This window comes from Pogona vitticeps, chromosome 12 (genome assembly GCF_051106095.1).
Source record: "Pogona vitticeps strain Pit_001003342236 chromosome 12, PviZW2.1, whole genome shotgun sequence".
In the NCBI taxonomy this organism is placed as follows: Eukaryota; Metazoa; Chordata; class Lepidosauria; order Squamata; family Agamidae; genus Pogona; species Pogona vitticeps.
Window position 1 is genome coordinate 22,930,216 of NC_135794.1, and position 20,557 is coordinate 22,950,772.

Sequence of the window (20,557 nt, forward strand, 5' to 3'; positions counted from 1 at the left end):
ACGGCACTTTCTGGTAAGCATTTGTTTTATTAAGTAATACATTTGCTACAAGCTCTCCTTTCTCTTGAGAGTAACTGGAGGGAACGGGTGGGGCGGGGCGATGAGAAGATTGGAAATCAATGTTATTTTATTTGCTGTCAAATAAAAATTTGCTGAGGCACTTGGTCTCATGCAGGCCAGCACCAGTACCTCTCCACGACCCAAAGCAGCTACTCCTGCACATGTGAGACTTCCACGCCTCTTTGAAGGAAAAGTCGTGGTCAACTTGGTTGGCCTTGGAGAAACCTCTGGAGATGGGATGCAGGAGGAGATTCAGAAGGATTGGCGGGGGAGGTATTGAAAAGGATCTAGGTTGGGCTTTCCCTTCTCCCTACCAGCCTCCGGGGCAAAAGAGCCAGAGGGTCAGGAAAACTGTGCCACTGTAGAAAAGAAAGAAGCAATACAAGTGAATGCATTAGTGCCTCCATCTTCCATCCTGTAAGCCTTTAAGGGCAGCCGAACAGGCGAAAAAAAAAATTAGCATTGGGCCTGAAGGCGGTCCAGTTAAGACTGCCCTTGCTCATTAGAATCAGAAAAGTAACTTTTGTGGCCTATGTCTCAAGAATCCCTCAGTAGCCACACCAGCTGGATATTCCACAGGTGGTGATCCAACCCCACAAAATTTCCTCATCTCTGGGGTATGGCTGGTGCCTCTTCTATCTCAGTGGGTCTGTTATGGCACCAGTTAAGTTGCTGTAACTGCACAATAGTAGCGGAGGAAGAATAGTGATCCTTTTCTCATACGCTGACATCTGTTCTGTTACCGTTTTTTAAAAAAAGGCAATTGACCTTATAGTGTATAGTTATTGTGCTGAAGGGGGAGAAACCCACCCACCCCCGAAAGCCTTTTTTATTGCTAATCGATCCTCCCTCTCCCACTTTGGTCAACAAGAAAATCTTGAACCCTCATACCCTGATATCTACGCCTGAGTGTTCATGGTCTATGTTGAACAAGGTCTGTGTGTCATTCCAAATCACAGATGTTGATTTACATGGAGGGAATAGGTGCTTAAGAGAGATTCCACTAGAAAAAAGCTCAGCTGAGGATTTGTTGCCTAGAGAGCTTTTGTGCTACTTTGCTTACGATCATCATCATTATTATTATTTCCTCGTTAAAACCTGGAGGTCATTCCATAGAAATAGGGCTGGAGAATGAGGGACGCAAGGGCGCATCCCAGCTGATAAGACCAAGACACTGTGCTCTCCGAGGAACCGATGTGGCCGTATGCTTCTTGAAAAAGCGGTGTCATCCAAACGAAGCAACAGCCCGGTCCATGCTCATTCTCCCTTGCTTGGCCCGGTTGCCCGCCTCTTTCTCAACCGCCTGTCAGTCATCCAGGTGTTGCTCCTCCCACGTGGACGTGGGGATGGCGCTGTAAGGGTCCATGATGACTTTGGCGCAACGGATGATCATGACAATCAAGAAGAGGCAGAGGAAGACGAAGCATGCCAGCGTTAATCCTTTGTCCAAATCGACATTGGGGGGTTCGGGGGTCGGTCCATCCATGGCTTACGTCTCTCCACAACCGGGTGTCTTTCTACTGCTACCATCATTTTACACCTGCAAACGAGGATCAAGGGAGGGAAGGGGTGAAGCACGCTGTGAAATCCATGGAATCCAACATGTTTTTTTATCAGATGGATGAAAATTAAGGCAAGTGCGGATCATGGGCGTGAAAGATACTGTTGCATTCTTAACTTGACAGCTTCCTCATCTCCAGCTGAGAAGCGATGGGTTTTCCCCCCCTAAGCCTTTAAGTGACCCATAACTTGCTCAAAATGAACCCATGGAATGCCCGTGTCCTTTTTCCTTGAGAAGCCAACTGTATATGCACCCACACATACACAAGTAATGAAAGGGTTGACCAAGGGTTAAAAAAAGATGCGAGCAACCCATTCAGTGGTTCATATTCTTCAATGTCAATGAAATGAAACAGCATCACTACGACGTTTACCAGAATTGCACAGTCTAGGCAAACGGTAATGTTTTGTGCAAAATCTGTGGTGGAAGGCGGATTCTGTCAGTGTCCTGGCTTTTCAAAAAGTCCCTAGCAACAAAACCCTGCGAGCCCCATATCAACAATGCTAATCTTCTGGTTTAGATTATCAAGAGAGAAACTTACCAGTGGTACAGGGTAGGCTCCTGTTCTTTAAAGAAAGCCTCTTTCTCATATGCCCTGGGTCAGGCCGACAGGTGAAAGATAGGGCCCCCTACAGGAAAAAAACCAACAGATATTATTTTCACTCCCCCTTTCCATTATTTTAGGCTTCTGTGCTGCAATTGACACATCCTTCCCACTTGCTATTATATCCCGAATGCTGAGCTGGCATTAGATAACTTTAGCATCTTTAAAATATACATAGAGTAAGCAAAAGACCATCTCAGCTGCCAATCTCCTTGGATCAAGGATGCTAGAAAAGAAAAGAACAAAAGGAAACCTTTTAAAAACTGGCAAGGTCAAAGAGAAAAATCCATTTAAATCGCAACAGTAAAAGTCTAAAAGGCATATACAAGCTAACCTCGATTGTTTTCATTCTAATGCAATAGCAGCTCTCCTTCTTCATCTTAATTGTTCTAGGAATTTCTGTGACCTTCAGCGTTTTCCAGTTAGAAAGGCAGTTGCTCATTTTTTTCTAATTCCCTCGTATCTTGTGCTCCTTGCCAAGTCAGTGAGTATAAGCCATACATGGGACTCACTAGATAGCACAGTTTTAAGAATGTGGCTTATTACGAACGGTACCTCTCAGAATCTGGTTGGTCAGATTCTGCACAGAATACAGTGCCCAGTTCTGGGGGCTCCAGTTTAAGGAGGATATTGACCGGCTGAAATGTGCCTAGAGGAGGGGAAACCGGGAAGATAAGGCAGTCATTCCAAAAATGGCTAGGGTCGTGGCTCCCTTGACTTGTTGGCCACTGTCTTTCCGAGGATCTCATGGTGCCCCTGGCAGGGTTTGGCTGTTCCCCAGGGCATCGTGGCACACAGCTTGCGAAACCACTCTGATAAAGATTTGGCAAGTGCCGCACGAGTTGTTTCAAGGGAGTTGGGCGTTTTGAACCTGGAGGCAAAAAGGCAGAGAGAAGATACGGTAGCCCTCTTCCAATCGTTGAAGGGGTGCCCCGTGGAAGGTGGTACCCGTTTCTTTTCTGCATCTCCAAAAGGTAGGGTCCAAACCAGTGGGTTCAAGAAAGGGAGATTTGGACTAAACATTAGCCAGAACCTCCTGGCAGTAAGAGCTGTTAGACGACGGAATGGACACCTCAGAAAGTGACATTAGAGATTTTTAAACAAAAGGTGGATGGCCATCTAGTAAGGATGCTTTAAGTGTAGATTGCTGCTTCAGTCAAAGAGTTGGACCAGATGACCTTTGGGTTCCCTTCAGATCTAGAGTTCTTTGATTCATTGTGTTTCTCTAAAAGGCTGCCCTGGCCGGGGGGGGGGGGGAATGGATTTCCTGGTTCACACTAAGAGCTGGCCCTACCGATGGGCACAGGGGGGGCAGGAATCCCCTCAGGCAGTGAAGAGGCAGCAACTTGTTAGTTATTTAATTTTTTTACTGTTCTGGTTTTTACAGGAAAGGATAGAGGGAGGTCATCGCGGGATTGTTTTGCCTCCTGGGCTGAAGGAACTTGGCTGGCTTTTGGGAATCTGCACGGGGATTGAAAGAGGCAGTGATCGGTCACAGACCACCGCTGATCCACCCTCTAAGAGTCTACCTGCATGATTCACAAAATGGCTGTGCTTTGTGCTAATGCAGGGGTGCATATCTCTCCACGTATACCTGTAAAGTCCCCAAACAACTATGTGGAAATTAAGCCAAGGGGGGAAGAACCACTTTGCACTAATCCCCAAAGAACTGTAGCAATCTGTCACATAACGAGCATCTCTCCTGTTGTTCTTTAATCCATCGGCTGGGCTTGTTCTCGGCAAATAATGCATGATTTCCTCCCTCTCTTACCCACTCCACCCCTGTGGAGATGATTTTGCATTTCTGAACCACAAAAATCTGCACTGAGCATACAGACAATGTGCTTGCTCATTGAGCTTTACAGAGGACACCCAATTTGGCCGCAACAACATTGTTCAGATCCAGAGCTTGGATAAAATTATCTCCTGGATTACAGCTCCCATTATCCCCCAGTCAGTATGGCAACTGTTTCCAGTATGGGAGATGGAAAACTACATATAAACTTAATGGAGAGATGAATGAATGAATGAATGAATGAATGAATGAATGAATGAATGAATGAATGAATGAATGAATGAATGAATGAATGAATGAATGAAAAAAAACTCCCAAGCTCTATTTAAAGACATCTAGAAAGACATCTAGAAAAACCACTCCACCTTCATAGGAGCAAACCCCACCTCATCCAAACATTGAAAATCTGCAAGGAGTATTCCCAGCAGTAATGCAGCTCCATTATCTCTTATCTACCCCACCTTAGAGTGATGAATGACCTTCTAATTTCAGCTTGGGGGCCCTTTAGACAGCAGCTGGGAAGAGCTCGTCACATTACAAGAATCTGTCATTGTCCAGCTTCGATCAGGAAATGCTGGTTTCTGTGGTTTCTGTAATTGTTCAGTGAAATGGGATTGATGGGTGTGAGTGGTGAGAGACGGGGACTGCCGGGTGTGCAATCTGTTTGATCTGCAACTTGGCCTATGAAAATTAATTGTTCCTTCTCTGCTCGCATTCCTTCGGAAGAAAAAGAAGCCAGCTCCTGAGGACAGCAGGGAAGCCACTGTGAACCGTAGACTTCTTTTGTCCAAGCCTGCAATTCCGCTGGAAATGAATGGATATTTATAGACCAGTTCCAAAAGGGAGTTTTACAAACTGGTAGCCTAGAAAGAGAACATTTCGTAAGGATGGGTCTTTCATGTCCTTCAAGCAATCCACCCTAGTGGAATCTATGGTCCAGTGTGTAAATGGTGACTGATGAGGAGTTTTAATGGTCGAAGGGGCTACTGGTGGCTTCAAGGTCAGTGGGGTTGCCAGCTAGCGCTGGCTTTGGCTCAGAACATGACAGGAGCTATCCGAGGTGCTGATCTCACTCTGGGTCAAGGGTTGAATGCATTGGGAAATCAATGCACGGTTCCAGTGAAAACATGGACTGGATTTGCCGCCCTACTGACATCGGAGCTACCAGCCCCTTGCTGCCTGATGGCTGGACCATGGCTTTAAAATTACACAATCAAATTAGAAAACAAACCCCTCTCCCCAGATTCTAGACCTTTCTATATTCTCAGTATCTGAGGAGCCCAATGAAGCTTATAATTTCACCCTGTCCCTGGTCAGTCCAGCATAAATCGCACTGAACTGCGTTTATTTAGTTGAAAGTTTCATGTCTTTTTTCAACCACTTCTGTATTGAAGGTTTCTACAGAATTTAGTTGGATTCACTCATAATTTGTTTAGAATCACAGCCAGCATGATAGCTCTCATTGAGATCAAATATCAGCGACCATCATCTCCTCCAGCTGCCCATAAAAGCTAGACAATGTCTCAGATCTGTCTGTACTCTATCAACGCGACGGCAGCTGAAGTCTCTAGAAATAATTACTATCACATTTGATAGCCGGGAATATAAAAGAAGGACAAAGAATGGAAATAGCTGTGACATGTTCCTTTATTCTTCGAAAAAGGACATGACATGGATGGCTAGACAGAATCCAAAGAGCTTAAAAGATAAGGAAAGACGATTCTACATTTTACTTAATGTGAAGTATCTTTATTTGAAGCTCTTTGCTCTTAGCAGGCATTATGGATTCCCGGCCATGAGAAAAGGGGGGTGTAATTCAACCAAGCCTGCTCCCTGCTGCCTTCCTGCAGTTAGTCCAAAATATAGGAATATCTGAAGGGTGTACAGCAGGGTGTTTCCTCTGCCCAGTTAAAAGTGTGTAACGGCTGAATGGGGCCGTTTCAGATGAGGTTGGTGGTGACTCCAATTTTGTGAGGGGGATTGGGTGAATCTGCACTGATTTTTTTTCCAGCCCACGCTTCATAGGACTTGCCGCAATGCCGAGCCCTCTCCCCAAAAACGGGATCAGCAGCTTGGAGACCTAAAGTTTGGAATAAAAACCCAAGGGGATTCACCCCTCTCATTGAAAATCGGCACTGTCAGCGTCTACATAGTCCTCAAAGTACAGAGACTTGGTGGAGGGAGGGGGAAAATGCTGTTGGTGCCAATCTTCATTGGAAAGGAAGCATCTGACAGTGATAGATCTTCCTGTCAAGATTCCTCAAAGCAAATGAGCACAAGAAATTCAGCAAGCATCATCTTCATTCCTAGCTGTTCTATGAGTGTGTCTTAGGGCTACCTATTAGCGACGGGGTTTTCAGAATTCTAGGATTATAAATCCCATAATTCTCTCTTCTGGGAGTCCTATTGGATGATATCTAACTGTGGCTCACCTGGGAGAGAGGCTGTACTAGGCCTAGCTCTGCCCAAGCTTCTACTTCCTGTCCTGATGCAAGTTTTCTTTCTGAACAGGAAACTAGGCAGAGCTAGGCCTAGCTAAGCATAGGATATGGAGGAGGCAGTTTTATTCCCATCCTACTGCAAGCCGCTGTGTGAACTGACCATTGGGTTCAAAATGGGCAATCCTTATATTCTATTGCTATAATCATTTTTACTCTGCTGCTGGACAAAATATAAATATTTTACATTTCTGGTTGGAGTCTACCATGGCTTTTTTACTGCAGTGTTGGAAGGAATTATAAAAGGCTGTTATCTGTAGAGATACATAAATAGGACTGAAGTGCTATTCATCATGGAAGAAAAAATATATATACTTTTCATCATTTTGTAGTAAATTGCTCAATCAAGATCCCTTTCAACAGATTTAATTAGTTTTTTTTTCCCATTTGCATTCGAAGCACTTGACTTAACACGCTACTTGATCGATGTTGCCCCAGCAACAAAATAAACGAGTGAAAATTCAAGAAACGAGAGACACTAAATCACTCCGGTGGGATGGGGTGATTTTGTTTTACTTTGTAGAAGTTGAGCATTGTTGCTTCAAGTCCGGAATGCTGTTGTTCCGCATTTCTGGAAGCTTTGATGATATAATTCTATAAGAAAGCTAATGGGATGCTAGAGACGGGAACTCCATGGGAACTTCAGACTGATCTACCTCGTAGGGTGGTTGTGATGTCACAGGGGGAGGGAGAGTGACACATGCCATCTTGAACTCAATGGCGGAAAAAAATCAAATGTAAAAATAGCCAAAAATCTACCACCATCTCTGTCTTTTTGAGTTCTTCCTTTCCTTCCACCTTACACACTAGATCAATTTCAGGTTCACAGATAACGAGATTAGACGTAGATTATGCACAAGAGATGAACATCGGAATATTTTTAGAAAGTTATCAAATACCCATCTTGGCAGGCTGGAGATCCATCGTCATGTCCTTGCTAAAGAAATAACCACCAGCTGTTTTAAAAACAGACCATGGGCCTGTCATTTAAAACCAGACCATTGGAACACCGTTGCGGTGGATATTCTCATTTGAAAAATCACAGTCTTCTGCCAGAGGAGGTGAAACACATTGTCCGTCTCTGGCTCGATGCAGTTATTCATGTCAGTTATGCGCTTGAGTCCATATATCACAATCAATCTGGCGCTTGCATTTTAATAACCCATGGGGTGATTCATAATATGTTTACCTTTCCCCTATATTTAGAAACCATCCGAGCGTCAAACCATTGCTTGAGTCAAGACCATTACACATTCACCTTCCTCTCTTCTTGAACTATAGGTTGTTTACTCCATACTGTTCCATTATGTGGATCGCATCCTGAAGCCATTTAGTTACTATAGCGGGTCAAGAGTACCTTTGGCCACGTCCTGTCACACGTAGGATTTCAACGATCAAGACATAGTCTCGAAACGCAGCTTTTGGGACCCATTCTTCAGGCAGTAGGTTTAAACCTCAGGGTCTCAGCTAATTTTGGACTTACACCTTCAAGATTAGAAGGAGAAACAGATGAACTCCAGCTTCACAGTTAGAAGGTGATAAAACATTACCTTTCCAAAGATGCATTTTTGGCTTGTAGTGGTTTAGACTTTCACAGCAAGCTGCCCCAGGGCACTTTAAGTGCAAAATGCTTACATTTAAAGGACACACACACACACACACACACAGAGAGAGAGAGAGAGAGAGAGCTGTCATTTTGGGGTACAGGAAAGGTGAAGCTCATGGACTCAGATTCCCTAATCTGAACCCCACTACTTTAGAGTGAATATTCACCGTACTGGCACCATCATGTTGATATTATTATTATCCAAAAATACCAGACACAGTCAATCAAAAACAACATTCACTGGTGTTCTTTAACACATATAATTTTTTTAACCCAAAACCCATGTATGTCTGCTGTTCCGAATATTGCTGGTTTTTTTTTAAAATAACTCTGATAGTGTGATTTCTGAGATCTGCAACTGCTTATAGTACTGTGTGAAATTTCTTGATCTTCTTCCCAAAGCCCCAAGGACGAAGGGGACAGCTGCAGTGTGTGTTTTAACCACAAGCGAGATGTTTTACCGGCCAGGTCTCTATATTTGGTTAGTTTTTCCAGTTCTTTATTTTCAACTTCGGCATCCCCTGGAACTGCAATGTCGATGATCCAGACTCTTCATCATCATTATCGTTGTTGTTCTAGTAGACTCCCATTTTTCACCTCTCAGCAGATGTAACTGGGAAGGAGCAAAACGGAAAGCCAGGAGAAGCTGCTGATATCAGTCCAGACTGAGCAGGAATTTAGAGGTCTAGCTATCCATCTGTCCATGATACTTGAGAAAACCCCATCCGCTTTGCAGAGACTTACACACAAGTAACCTCTCGGTAGGTTTCCCCTGCAATTTCATCCGAAGGCTGCCAGCTGCAAAGCCTCTTATGCCAACAGCCTGCGTACAGCTGCCAAGGCAAGGTTAATGCTCTTTTAATGGCCACCTCCCGTCGTCCATTCCACTCAGCTTCTTCTCCGGAACGTCTCCCAGCAATCAGGTTAAAATATGAGGGTCCTGATGGTTTAAAACCAAGCCTGGAGCTGAAGATATGAAATACCACTTTGTCTTGCAGAAAGAATAGTCTATGCAAAGCTGGGCTGGCACCAAGACTAAGTGAATGGCATGGGTTGGCTACCTCTTTTGGCGCGTGAATGTGCGTGTCTGTGAACATGTGTGTCAAAGTACTGAAAATTGGGGGGAGGGGGCTAAGCAGTGGCAGAACTTGAACAGGTCCATAAAGGAATGCAAGAAAACGGGTGACTTGCTGGGGGATGTGCATTTTAAATAATATCATGAATGCATATGTCAGGTCTATTCTGCTCTTTCGAGGTAGAGAACACTCAGAAGTGGTTTCCCATTCTTTTCCTCTAGGGGGAGCTCTGGGACAGTACAGCTTGCCCAAGGCTACCCAGGCTGGCTCTTCTCCAAGGAGGTCCCCATGGGGGAATCAAACTCCCAACCTTTGGCTACACGGCCAGGGACCTAAACCAGCGAGCTGCATTTTAAACTGAGCCTGAGTAAAATTAACTCTTTCTCCAGTGAGACAGGCATAACTAAGACCCAGCAGAATGCATGTCTGATTTCAGAAAACTAAATAGGGTCAATTCTGCTGAATACTTGAATGAGAAACCTTCTCCTACAGGAGGGGAAAGGATCATTTTCTAATATTAGGATAGGTGGACTGGTATATTAAATTACACCAAGCAGCTTTTCATGTCCCTTTGCTCTTAATTTCATTCCTTTAGCAGTATACCTAGAACTGTTTTTAGTTACATTTGCAGCTTCTGCGGTGGGTCACCTGACATCACTACGTAGGTGTCTTCCATAATACAGGCTATCATTTTGTAGAATTCTAATGTTTCCCTTAAAAGGAACTAAATGTAACTACCTCAGTTATGTTTCATAATAATGCAGGGTATAATCTCGTAGAATTCTGTTTCCCTTAAAAGGAACTAAATGTAACTACAACAGTTAGGTTTCATATTAATGCAGGCTACAATGTGGTAGAATTCTAATGTTTCCCTTAAAAGGAACTAAATGTAACTACCTTGGTTATGTTTCATATTAATGCAGGCTACAATGTGGTAGAATTCTAATGTTTCCCTTAAGAGGAACTAAATGTAACTATGGCAGCTATGTTTCATAATCATACAGGCTGTCATTCCGTAGAATTCTAATGTTTCACTTAAAAGTAACTAAATGCAACCATGTGAGATATGTTTGATACTAAGAAAGTAAAGAGTTGTGCTTTTAAAAAAAAAAAAGTAATGACAACAGTAACTAAGCTACTTGGGATCTTAGTGCTTAACCGTAACTAAAGGCTCTGCAAAAGTAACTTTCCAAACTGTGCCTCAAAAGAGCTTTGGATTTACATTTAGGAGGCTCAATTAAAACAAAGAAGAAAAAGAGGAGAAAGCAATTAAGCCAGGAAAGAAAACATCATGACCCATTTACTTTTTACCAAGGTTAGTAGCACAGGAGGGTGAAGGAAAGCGCCGGAAGGCACTTCTCTCACTGAGCCAATGTCCTTGTTATATTTCATCAAAAACAAGAGTCAACCGAATGCATTCGGCACCCTCGAAGGAGGCGATAGCCCTTTATGAGCAGATTTATGCCACGGGCGTTATTCGTGCATGCATGGAAGTAAACCCCAGAGAGCAGGGGCTTGGTGTTGATTGGCTCCCCAGTTTCCTACTGGGAGCTGATGCTGGTCCCACTGCAGAGGCTGACCACTTTGATGGGGTCAGGGGAACAATTCTCTGCTCCCGGCTTCTCTGAGCACTTTATAGACCCGCAAGGATTACAAGCCAAACCAAAGAAAATGCACATTTGCAAGAAGCTAGAAGTCCACATCCAGTTTTGAAAAATCCGGTGGAGGGAGAGGTTCTCCTTCGGAGCAAGGGGTTGCTCCTGGGTAGACCAGTTCTGGCCTCGAGGCTCACAGCCTGCAGCTGTGCCCTTGGGCAGGGCTGTGAAGACTCAGGTGGAAGAGTTTTCGGTGGGGATAGAAGTATTGCAACCATATCTTTCTCTTACACTTCTGTTTCTGAACCTTCTGCTTTCAGAGGCTCAGACGGGCCAAGATCCGAACAGGAGACCACCAGCTCTCCAGGAAGGGCTAGAAAAGAACCTGGGAGGGACATTGACAACATCCCTCTGAGAGACCCAGGATCTGAGGGAGGCGTAGATGGCTTTCTCTGATGCATCACTTCCCAGATATAGATGTTCTTTGGCGACCCATCTGGGTACCTAACAGTTGAGCCGGTCCTTCTCTGCAGATAGCACTGTGAGTCGAAGCATCCGGGCTCCCACGGGACATTGTAGGAGAAGAGCCAGCCTGTGTAGCCTTGGGCTCGTTGCAAGCTCCCAGATGCCCCCAGCAAAAGGGAATGCAAAACTGCTTCTGAGTACTCAGAAAACCCTGGAAGAGTCTCTTCAAGCCAGAATCAACTTGATGGCATGCAAGTATATTTATTATTGATCAGTTTGCACAATCCCCCATTCTGTAGTTGGAGCTGAGACTCTTCTGCACCTCTCCTCTTATCCTGACTTTGTGTTTGGATGACATAATATATAACTACTCCAATTATGTATACATGTATACCATAAGCAGCGAAAATCTTATTGTGGCTATAAATAATAATAATTGTGTGTCATCAAGTCAATTCTAAATGATGGCAAACTTTTCCAGGGTTTTCTAGTAGAGAATACTCAGAAGGGGCTTGCCATTTCCTCCTTTTTCTTGGGTGCCCTGGGACTGTGCAGCTTGCCCAAGGCTGCACAGGCTGGCTCTACTCGCAGGAAGCACAGTGGGGGGAATCAAACTCCTAACCTCTGGCTTTGTAGCCAGAGACCCAAACCACTGAGCTATCCAGCCAGTGAATCCTGAGTTAGGGTGACCCTTTACAAGGTTTTCCAGGTAGAAAGCAGCTGGCCCAAGGTCACCTAGGCTGGCTCTTCTCCCAGGAGGCACAGTGGGAAATTGAACTCTCAATTCCTGGCTCCCCAGCCAGATATCTACTGCTCCCCCCCAAAAAAAGCTATCTGGAAATCCAATTACATGTAGCCTACACACGAGGAGGACCTTCTTCAGATCCAATATTCTGTGGTGAATATTATGATGCTGTGGGTGGTGGCTTTAATTCTATTCCTACAGGTGTGTTCATAGCCCTGATATTTCTAATTCTTGAATACAGCTTAGATATTGCTGTGAGTTACCATCATCATCATCATTATTGTTGTTGTTGTTGTTGTTTTACTTTTACATGAAAGCTTAAATCTTGCTGCTAGTTCCAACAGGATGTAGACCTATTGAATGGTGAGTCAACCCTTGCGTAAACCCTCTGGATTCAATAGGACCCCTTTCCTTAGGGCTACCAAGAGGATATTTCAAGATGGCTTGATACGAAATAATGGGCCATTAAGACTCGTTGGCTTTAGAAATGTATCTGGTGAAGATGGAAACAGATGGTTAGGACAGACTACGAGGACTTAAAACTGAGCACAAACCTTTGCTATTTGTTGTGATTGTTATGATTTGTCTTAATAACATCTCTAGCCTATGGGCCTTCCTCTCAATGTTATGGTACCTCCTGGGCAAAAGTTTGGAATATTCCAATTTTCTCTGATATCTATCTGTGTTTGCAGCCGAATCATTTGACTTGTGCTCTAAGCCGATAAAAAGATTTACAGCTGCCGTGGCTAATTCCACATTAAATTGCTAATAGTGTTTCAAGGTTACCTACCTAGAAAACCTTGGAGGTTCCGTATAATTAGTGTACAGTAGGAGCCAGCTTTTGAGAAATGGACCTAGTGCAAAAGTATTTAATTTGCCGGAGGAACCGGTGGGTTGGAAACTTCGAGATCAGGAGAGGCAAAGGAACCTGTATATCCATATCTTTCCTCTCTTATTCCACAGATATTTATATTTTTTTTGCTGGAGCTGCTTTCACCAAGTTGATCAGCATGGATAATCAATGCACAGCTTTTGTGTAACAGCTACAGCGCTCTAGATACTCAGCGCTGATTGAGTATAGACTATGTGTGTCACTCAGGAGTTGAACGGCATATTTTGTATGCTAGTGTTTTGGACGTGGTCTCTTAGCTGCAAGGTGATGCAGGGAACAGGCGTTGGTTTTGCCTCGAAGCAGATCCATGGGCCGGAATGTAGAGCCTGCGGTTTTGCCGTCACAGTAAATTCTGCTGCCTGAGGCCTTTGTTAAGGCTGGCCGCATCATTCTGCCCTATAAGGCAGAAGATCCCCCGAGATTCCTAAACCTTCCATCCCCCATTGATAAGAGCCAACACTTTTCTGCAGAAAACATCAACAACTGAAGCTGCCCGCCTATGGCTTACACAAAATGAGCACTATTGAAGGCATGCAGGTGGCCCATGCTCAGGGGTCTTTGAGCAAAAGAGATGTGTAGGAACAATACTGGCGATGCACTAGCAGCACGAATGCTCTCTTTAATTTCCCCTTCCTCTAAGCTAATTGAATCAATCATGGATTTTAATAATGTAATTCCAGAGGGGTATCATGGCAGCTGTCCTCATTGAGCAGATCTGAAAAGCCAAAATTTCCCAGTCTCTCTTCCTCCTGGTCTTTTCTCTCTCTCTCTCTCTCCCTCAGCCCATCCAACAGAGCCCTTTCAGAAATAATCTTCCAAAAGGCAGACGGTCGGTATCTTAAAAGCAAACTACGGAGATATCTCTGCCATTCACCTCAAGGCTGACTCTCGCTGCTATATTCTGTGTTAAGCCTTTGTCAAAATGAATTTACCTCAAAAGTTGATCCATTAACCTCCCGGGAAAATATATTAGAGGAGACTTCCATGAGATTATGCCAAAAGCAGGTGAAACGGGAGTGGTCAGACGTCAAGGACACGCCGCTGTACAATGTAAAGACGTGGTTTGTGTGAGAAGGTCTGTGTAAATTCAGACTGCTCGTCTTAAATAGCATTCTTATCCTTTAAAGTTTAGTAACATGAAGGAAAGTGAGGCTGGAGTACAATTCCAGGAGGTCCAAAAGCAAAAATTGTCTAATCGCCCACCATGCCGAGTTTTTGCTCATTCTGGTCGTTGAATGAGGTGATGATGAGGCTTTCAAAGTTTTACTGTTTATGATGTAGATGAGAAAGAAAAGGAGGGACGTTTATCCAGTTAATGCTTGCTCTAATTTCATTTTCTTTGACCTGGGTCCTGGTTCACACCAGATCTTTTTCTAAAAGGAACACTTGCATTTTAGTTGAGAAAAAAACTGGCTATTTTGTTAAACACACACAATGCAGTTCGCAGCTTGAATGGTTACGAGTAACTGCTGCTTTGTTCGGGGGATCCTTCTCTCAAGTGGCTGGATTTAGGACTGGAGACATGCTGGTCCTCGTACATTAGACATGATGCTCTGTGCTTATAGAAATATAAGCAGAATAACATTAAATAGTGAGGGAAGCAAGTAGCATATGGCATGTGTGTCCATCACAGTATGCTAAAAATGTCAAAGGTCAAGAGGGTGGCCAGCTAAGAAGAATTAGAAGGAAAGAATAAAGACCAAGAAATCCTAAAAGGTTGAAAAAAGCAGAATGCTAGAATACTTTGGTCACATAATGAGAAACTCAAATGGCAGATCTTCACTGCTTCTCATTCAAAGGAAAATAAGCGGGGGGGGGGGGGGGAGAAGCAGAAATGGCTGAAAAACCTGGGAGACTGGGCTGGCCGCAACCCAACATTTTAAATTTAGAACTGCAGCATCCAGAATCAAAACAGCTGGGATGGCGCCCAGTTTCTGGTAGCAGAGAAACTAAACAAAAGATGTGAACCAATACGGATTACAGTCCAGGAGTGTCCAGGTTGCGATCCACAAACTTTCCCACTGAGACTAAGCTGTCAGTCTTAAAGGAGCCATGAAACTCTATTTATTACATAGACCGAAACCGAGGAACTTTATGGAAGAAGCAGCAGAAACGTATGCGTGCCTGGATTCCAGTGCAGCCCAAGTGTGTTGCTAGTATCGGTTGGCTAGCTGATAAACCCTGGTTACAAACAGTTGCTTATCTCTTACCTGGACCCCTTTACGTTTCTGTAGCATATAAAAGGAACGTTATCTTGTACGGAAAGTTGCTACAGAGGTTCGGAGGGTTACGGAAGAATTTTGACCAGGGTAGGTTTCTTTTTTCTTCAATGACTCAGCCTTGACTCACAACTTGGAACCCCACCCCTTCCCCTTTTTCTGGGGGGGATCAAAAGTTGGTTTTTAATAGGGACTCAGACTTTAGTCGAAGCAATTGTTTTTCCAGGAGCGATGTATGGAAGTGAGAAGTGGACCATCAAGAAGGCTGACCACCGAAGAATTGATGCCTTTGAACTGTGGTGCTGGAGGAGACTCTTGAGAGTCCCCTGGACTGCAAGGAGAACAAACCTATCCATTCTGAAGGAAATCAACCCTGAGTGCTCACTGGAAGGACAGATCCTGAAGCTGAGGCTGTAAGAATTTGGCCATCTCATGAGAAGAGAAGACTCCCTGGAAAAGACCCTGATGTTAGGAAAGTGTGAAGGCAAGAGGAGAAGGGCACGACAGAGGACGAGATGGCTGGACAGGGTCACCGAAGCAACCAACATGAATTTGACCAAACTCCGTGAGGCAGTGGAAGATGGGAGGGCCTGGCATTTTATCTGGTCCATGGGGTCACGAAGAGTCGGACACAACTTAACAACTAAACAACAACGACTTGGGGTTTGGTACCAAAGACTTGGGAATTCAGACCCAAAGAGATGCCAGCATCCCAGGCTGCTAGTTATGGGATAGGATGGCCCCCTTGAGTATGAATACAGGTTGTCAGGTGTACAGCTTCCACAGGACATCCTACCCACATTTATTGCTTTTTTTCCTCTCCAGAGAGATACTTGCTCTTTCAGACAGAGTTTATTTGGGGCAAAGAGTCCAGTGATGTGAGGCAGCAGCAATTTGTTGCCGAGCCATTAATTGTCCACGGCAGGAGCTGCGGGCAATGTGCTGACGTTGCCGAAATGGCCGAGAGAGATGGCCTCGCGGAAATAAGTGGATTTCTATACACTCGCTCGGAGCGAGAAAGGCTTGTTTCTATATTTGAGGGAATGTTAATAAAGCCATATTTCACTCCCAGCACCCCGAGGCCACAGTCTGCTTGCGCCGTTCAGCACCACTGATTCCTCCTTCCCCCCCCACCTCGCATGTCTGCAATGCTTCCTTCCAAAAATGGGCTTTCCTTTATAGATGTTCAGGGTCAACTGTCCTACAACAGCACATTTCCCTCCCTGACTTTGGCAGGCTGGATAAACAACATGGACCAAATCCTGCCTCTGGTTTGCTTTTTCCCACTCATATGCCCTGTTTCCCCAAAAATAAGACCTAACCTGAAAATAAGCCCTAATAGTATTTTTTTCAGGATGCTCGTAATAGAAGCCCTACCCCTAAAATAAGCCCCAGTTCAGTGAAATCCCACCCTCCACCCTTGTGCAGCAATCAGGACAGGACTATATTTGAATAAATGTAGATGGTTGTCCATGAAAAAAATAAAACATCCCCTGAAAATAAGCCCTAATGCATTTTTGGGGGGAGCAAAAATTAATATAAGACCCTGTCTTATTTTCCGGGAAACACGATAGGATACCTCTAATGAAGACAGCCCAAAAAATGACAGCAGCTTAACTTCCTTTGACTGGAGCACCCAGATGTTCTTGGACTACAACTCCCAGAAATCCCTGGCCAGCACAGCTTCGCCTGTGTTGTCAGAACGGCTTGTGTTTACCATTTCATGGAGTGGTATTTGTTCCTTTTAAATATTTGTATACATATTGTTTGGGGTTTTAAACGTTCCCTTTTAACGATGTAAGCTGCATTTTTTTTTCCGCTTCCCATGTTGTCTTTCAATGATGTGAGCTGCTTTGGGTCCCTTTTCAGGAGAAAGGCGGAATAAAATTATTTCCCATAAAATAAGACTTCTGGAAGTTTTAGTCCGAGAACATTTGGGGATCCAAGATTGGGAACCAGTGCACTACTGCATCCATGGGGTTTCCAGATGTTTTGGCCACCATTTCCCATGATCCACAACCACAGGCCATGACGTCCGGAATCAATGTGCAAAACACCTCTAAGGCTAATGCTGGGAGGTTTCTGGGACCCGTGATGAATGCAAGCCAGTGATGCCTTCCCATTTGTACCTTCTTAAGAGATGTTTTTAATGGCGTGAGATATTTAAGGAGCAGTTTTCCCTGATTAGAAAAATACAGAGTAGCAACCTAGGAGGAAAAGCAGTGATGACGGGTGCTTTGTTTGTGAGATTAATTAGCTGAGGAAGAATTGCTTGGTCTTCTCCGTGAGCCCACATGCTCCAGATGGCGATAAAATCACCCAGAGGTTTCCTGCTATTCCGTTTCTACATCAGGGAGGCGAATGATTGATTGTCGTGTCACTGAAAAAGGGAAAGATGAATGCCAATTGTCTCCCCTGTCCTTAAAATATATAAAATATACAAATGGTTGTGAGTTCCAGATGATGCCTCTATGCTCAGATGAAACATGAAGTCATGATTTTGCACTCTGTGGATGCGTTTGAAGCTCCTCTGCTCCTGAGTAGAGGCTCCGATGTCAGTGACAAAACACATCCTCGGACAGAGTTGTTTCTGAATTTCAAAACACTTATTCGAGATGCTGAACCTGCTTGGGATGTTGGACTTATTGCCTTGGAAAGCGTCTGTAAAGGTTGGAACAAAACTCGGAGTGGATCCATCATCCCACTTACATTCATTCCAGCAACTTGCCCGGTTTCTCCCCTCTTTATGCACATTATTTACACTTTATGCACATTATGCACACCTTGGCCATCTTTGGGCTTTCCATAGAAATCTTGAGACTCACCATGTCATTCCTCCCTCCTTGTGATCAATCAAAGACATGTGAAATAATTGTTCGCCTGCTATAATGCATGAAACACCTCGATGACAGCAACAGCCAGCATTGGTACGGCGATGACACTGAACCCCTTTTGCAGAAGCTGTTCATCCGCTCTGGGTTTTTCTCCAAACTTTTAAGGGCATTCTACAAAGCCCGGAGCCTGCTTGGAGACAGGCTTTGCACCTCATATGGTGCTTGTAATTTCAGGTTCCACATTCCCCGTGAAGTTGCTTCCAATTCTGATTTTATGAAAAATTAAGTCTGCAGGCGTATCGGGGTGTTGTTTCATTACTTGAGGCCTTGCCGCAAAACTTGGTTTTCTTAAGTTACACAGAATATCACCAAATTTCTCTGATTTATATAACAATCCCTGTATAAACCAGGGCAAATTAATTTATTCTTTTGAAACAAATGGGAAAGACACGGTGGGGCCGGTTTTTTTGTTTTAGACTCAGAGTTTCAGATGTAAACATCTCTGGATCAAAAGGGAAACACATACCATTTTTTTTAACATGCCAAAAAAAAAAAAACCTGCAGAACTATTTAAACAACCTTTTGAATTAGGCTCATAGAATGCAAAACATTTGCTCCTCCTTGATTATGTGATTTTTCAGTTTGACTGTCCTTCTAAAGCATCAATATACAATCTTATCAGTTCTTACTTTAGAGCAAAATCAGCTGAACCCAACAAGATTTCGGTTCGCCTAAAAGAAGCACACAGATAAAAGGCCAAAATAGCTCAGAAGAAGTTTAAACGCCGATGCTTTGCAAATATATGTGTACAGAAAGGGTGTGGAAATTTTTTGCTTATAAACATAACATTTGGAGTTACAAATGGCACAAAAACAATGAGAGACGCAAGCAGCTCTGTTAGAAAAGGCCCCAAATTCAGATCTGTGGCTGAATTTGATGATCCATGTGGCTGAATCTTCACAGCAACACCAAAATATCTATTTGCACTGTTGCGACAGATAGCCATCCTTCACCACCATTCTGTGAGTATGTTAACTATACTGGCTTAAATCCTATTGCTCATCTCCATTAGAGTAGACCCACTGAATACTGGCTTAAATCTTATTGCTCATCTCCTTTAGAATAGACCCATTGAATCAAGGGTTAAATGGCAGGTGGCTGTTTTTCTATCAATTCCTTTGGCCAGTCCCATTTGATTTCCTCATTGTACAATATTTACAGAATTTTTAAAGCCCTGGAAAATATCAGGAGAAGCAAAAACATGGAATGGAATGTCAATTCTCTCTAAATTAGAGCGTTTTGAACTTCAGCAGATTCACGACTGGTGTGAGTGCAATGTACAAAGTTGAACGCAACTCAGCCTTCAAACCAGCAGCCTTCAAAATATTCTCCACACCCTTAACAACTCATCCGTTTGTCTTTGCAACGCTCCACTACAGCAACAATGCCATGAGAACGTCACAAATCCAGAACCAAAGTATCGCATTTTATTCCAGATGGTAAGAGTAGAAATTACACACACAATATTGAACCTGAATTCTTCCTAAAGGCCTAGCTTTGGGATCTAAACTCTCCTCTTTTCCCAGTGCATGGCGAGACACCAATCCTCATCTCCAAAGTCAAACTTTACATCACACCATTATTCACCTCGGCATCAAACAGTTGTAAGTCCCATTTCCGAACATAAACTTCTGTACACATACAGAGAGAGAGAGAGAGAGAAACACACAGACACATAGACACAGACACACTATTGGGGGAGCCTGCAGCCTCTTGCAAAATTCACCTCCATCCTAGAAATCCAGGTAGAACAGAACTAATTCTAGACATCCCATCTCAACTAAAATGCTCTCTCCGACAATCACACCGTTCCTTTTCTGCTAGAAAATAATTTTGCACAGCCTTCAGAGCGAAGGGCTGAGCTTTAAGACAAAGCTTCCGTGTTGTTCTTTTTTCCGCTTCTTAGCTGACGGATTTCACGGTTTCAAGCCTACCACGACAGGTGAGCCAAGCCGAGCTAGCTAGGAAGCCTCTTTCTCCCTCTTAAGAAAAAACCTAGAAAATACAGAGTTACCAACCTATCAGAACTTGTCCAGTCCAGGAGTATGAGGCAGCAATCCCTCCCCTGCGCTGCGTAGCTGAGAGGCAGAGTCTTTGAGCATCCTTGCATAGAGGTGAAATTCCTTCGGCTGATTCCCCAAACCCCAAAGGACCAATGGGAGATTCCCTTGCGCTCTGACAGCCGTCTGGGTCTGGAAACTGCCTCTGTGTCTCTGTCTCTCGCTCACTCGCTTTGCAAAGGCTTTCCCGGTTGCTGCTAACTAACGATGAGAAGCTGCCTACTGCAATATCGGAATCACTTACTGCATTGCTTTGTACAGTGGCGTGAGAGAGTGCCTGGTTTCCAACCCCCCTCTCCAAGCGACACCTGCGTTTTGTGTCAAGCCGACGGGCTCCCCACTCTTTCTATTCAGCAAAATGCACCTCCTGCAGATCCCTGACCACAGTGTTCATGCACCCATCCTGGGTACCATCTTTGGCTCCTCCTAGCCTCCAGCTCCGGTGTCTGCCAACTGAAGAATCCATGGTGGGGGGACCCCCATGCTG

General features: G+C 44.2%; 1 protein-coding gene across 2 annotated transcripts; it reads right to left on the bottom strand.

Moving 5' to 3' along the window:
* Positions 1-7: 7 nt before the first annotated feature.
* On the bottom strand, positions 8-20,167 carry CTXND1 (cortexin domain containing 1). Of its 2 annotated transcripts, none has more exons than XR_013539016.1 (3): positions 2,560-3,096; positions 2,163-2,250; positions 8-1,600 (listed from the first exon to the last, which is right to left on the bottom strand). XR_013539016.1 is itself a non-coding variant. In XM_078381147.1 (3 exons), exon 3 carries the CDS (start codon positions 1,544-1,546, stop codon positions 1,367-1,369), a length of 180 nt encoding a protein of 59 aa, XP_078237273.1. In that variant the 5' UTR covers positions 1,547-1,600; positions 2,163-2,250; positions 20,029-20,167; the 3' UTR covers positions 1,043-1,366. The 2 variants fall into 2 exon arrangements, 1 of the variants encoding a protein (XP_078237273.1); XM_078381147.1 differs by lacking the exon at positions 2,560-3,096 and adding an exon at positions 20,029-20,167 and having other exon boundaries at positions 1,043-1,600.
* Positions 20,168-20,557: the final 390 nt, after the last annotated feature.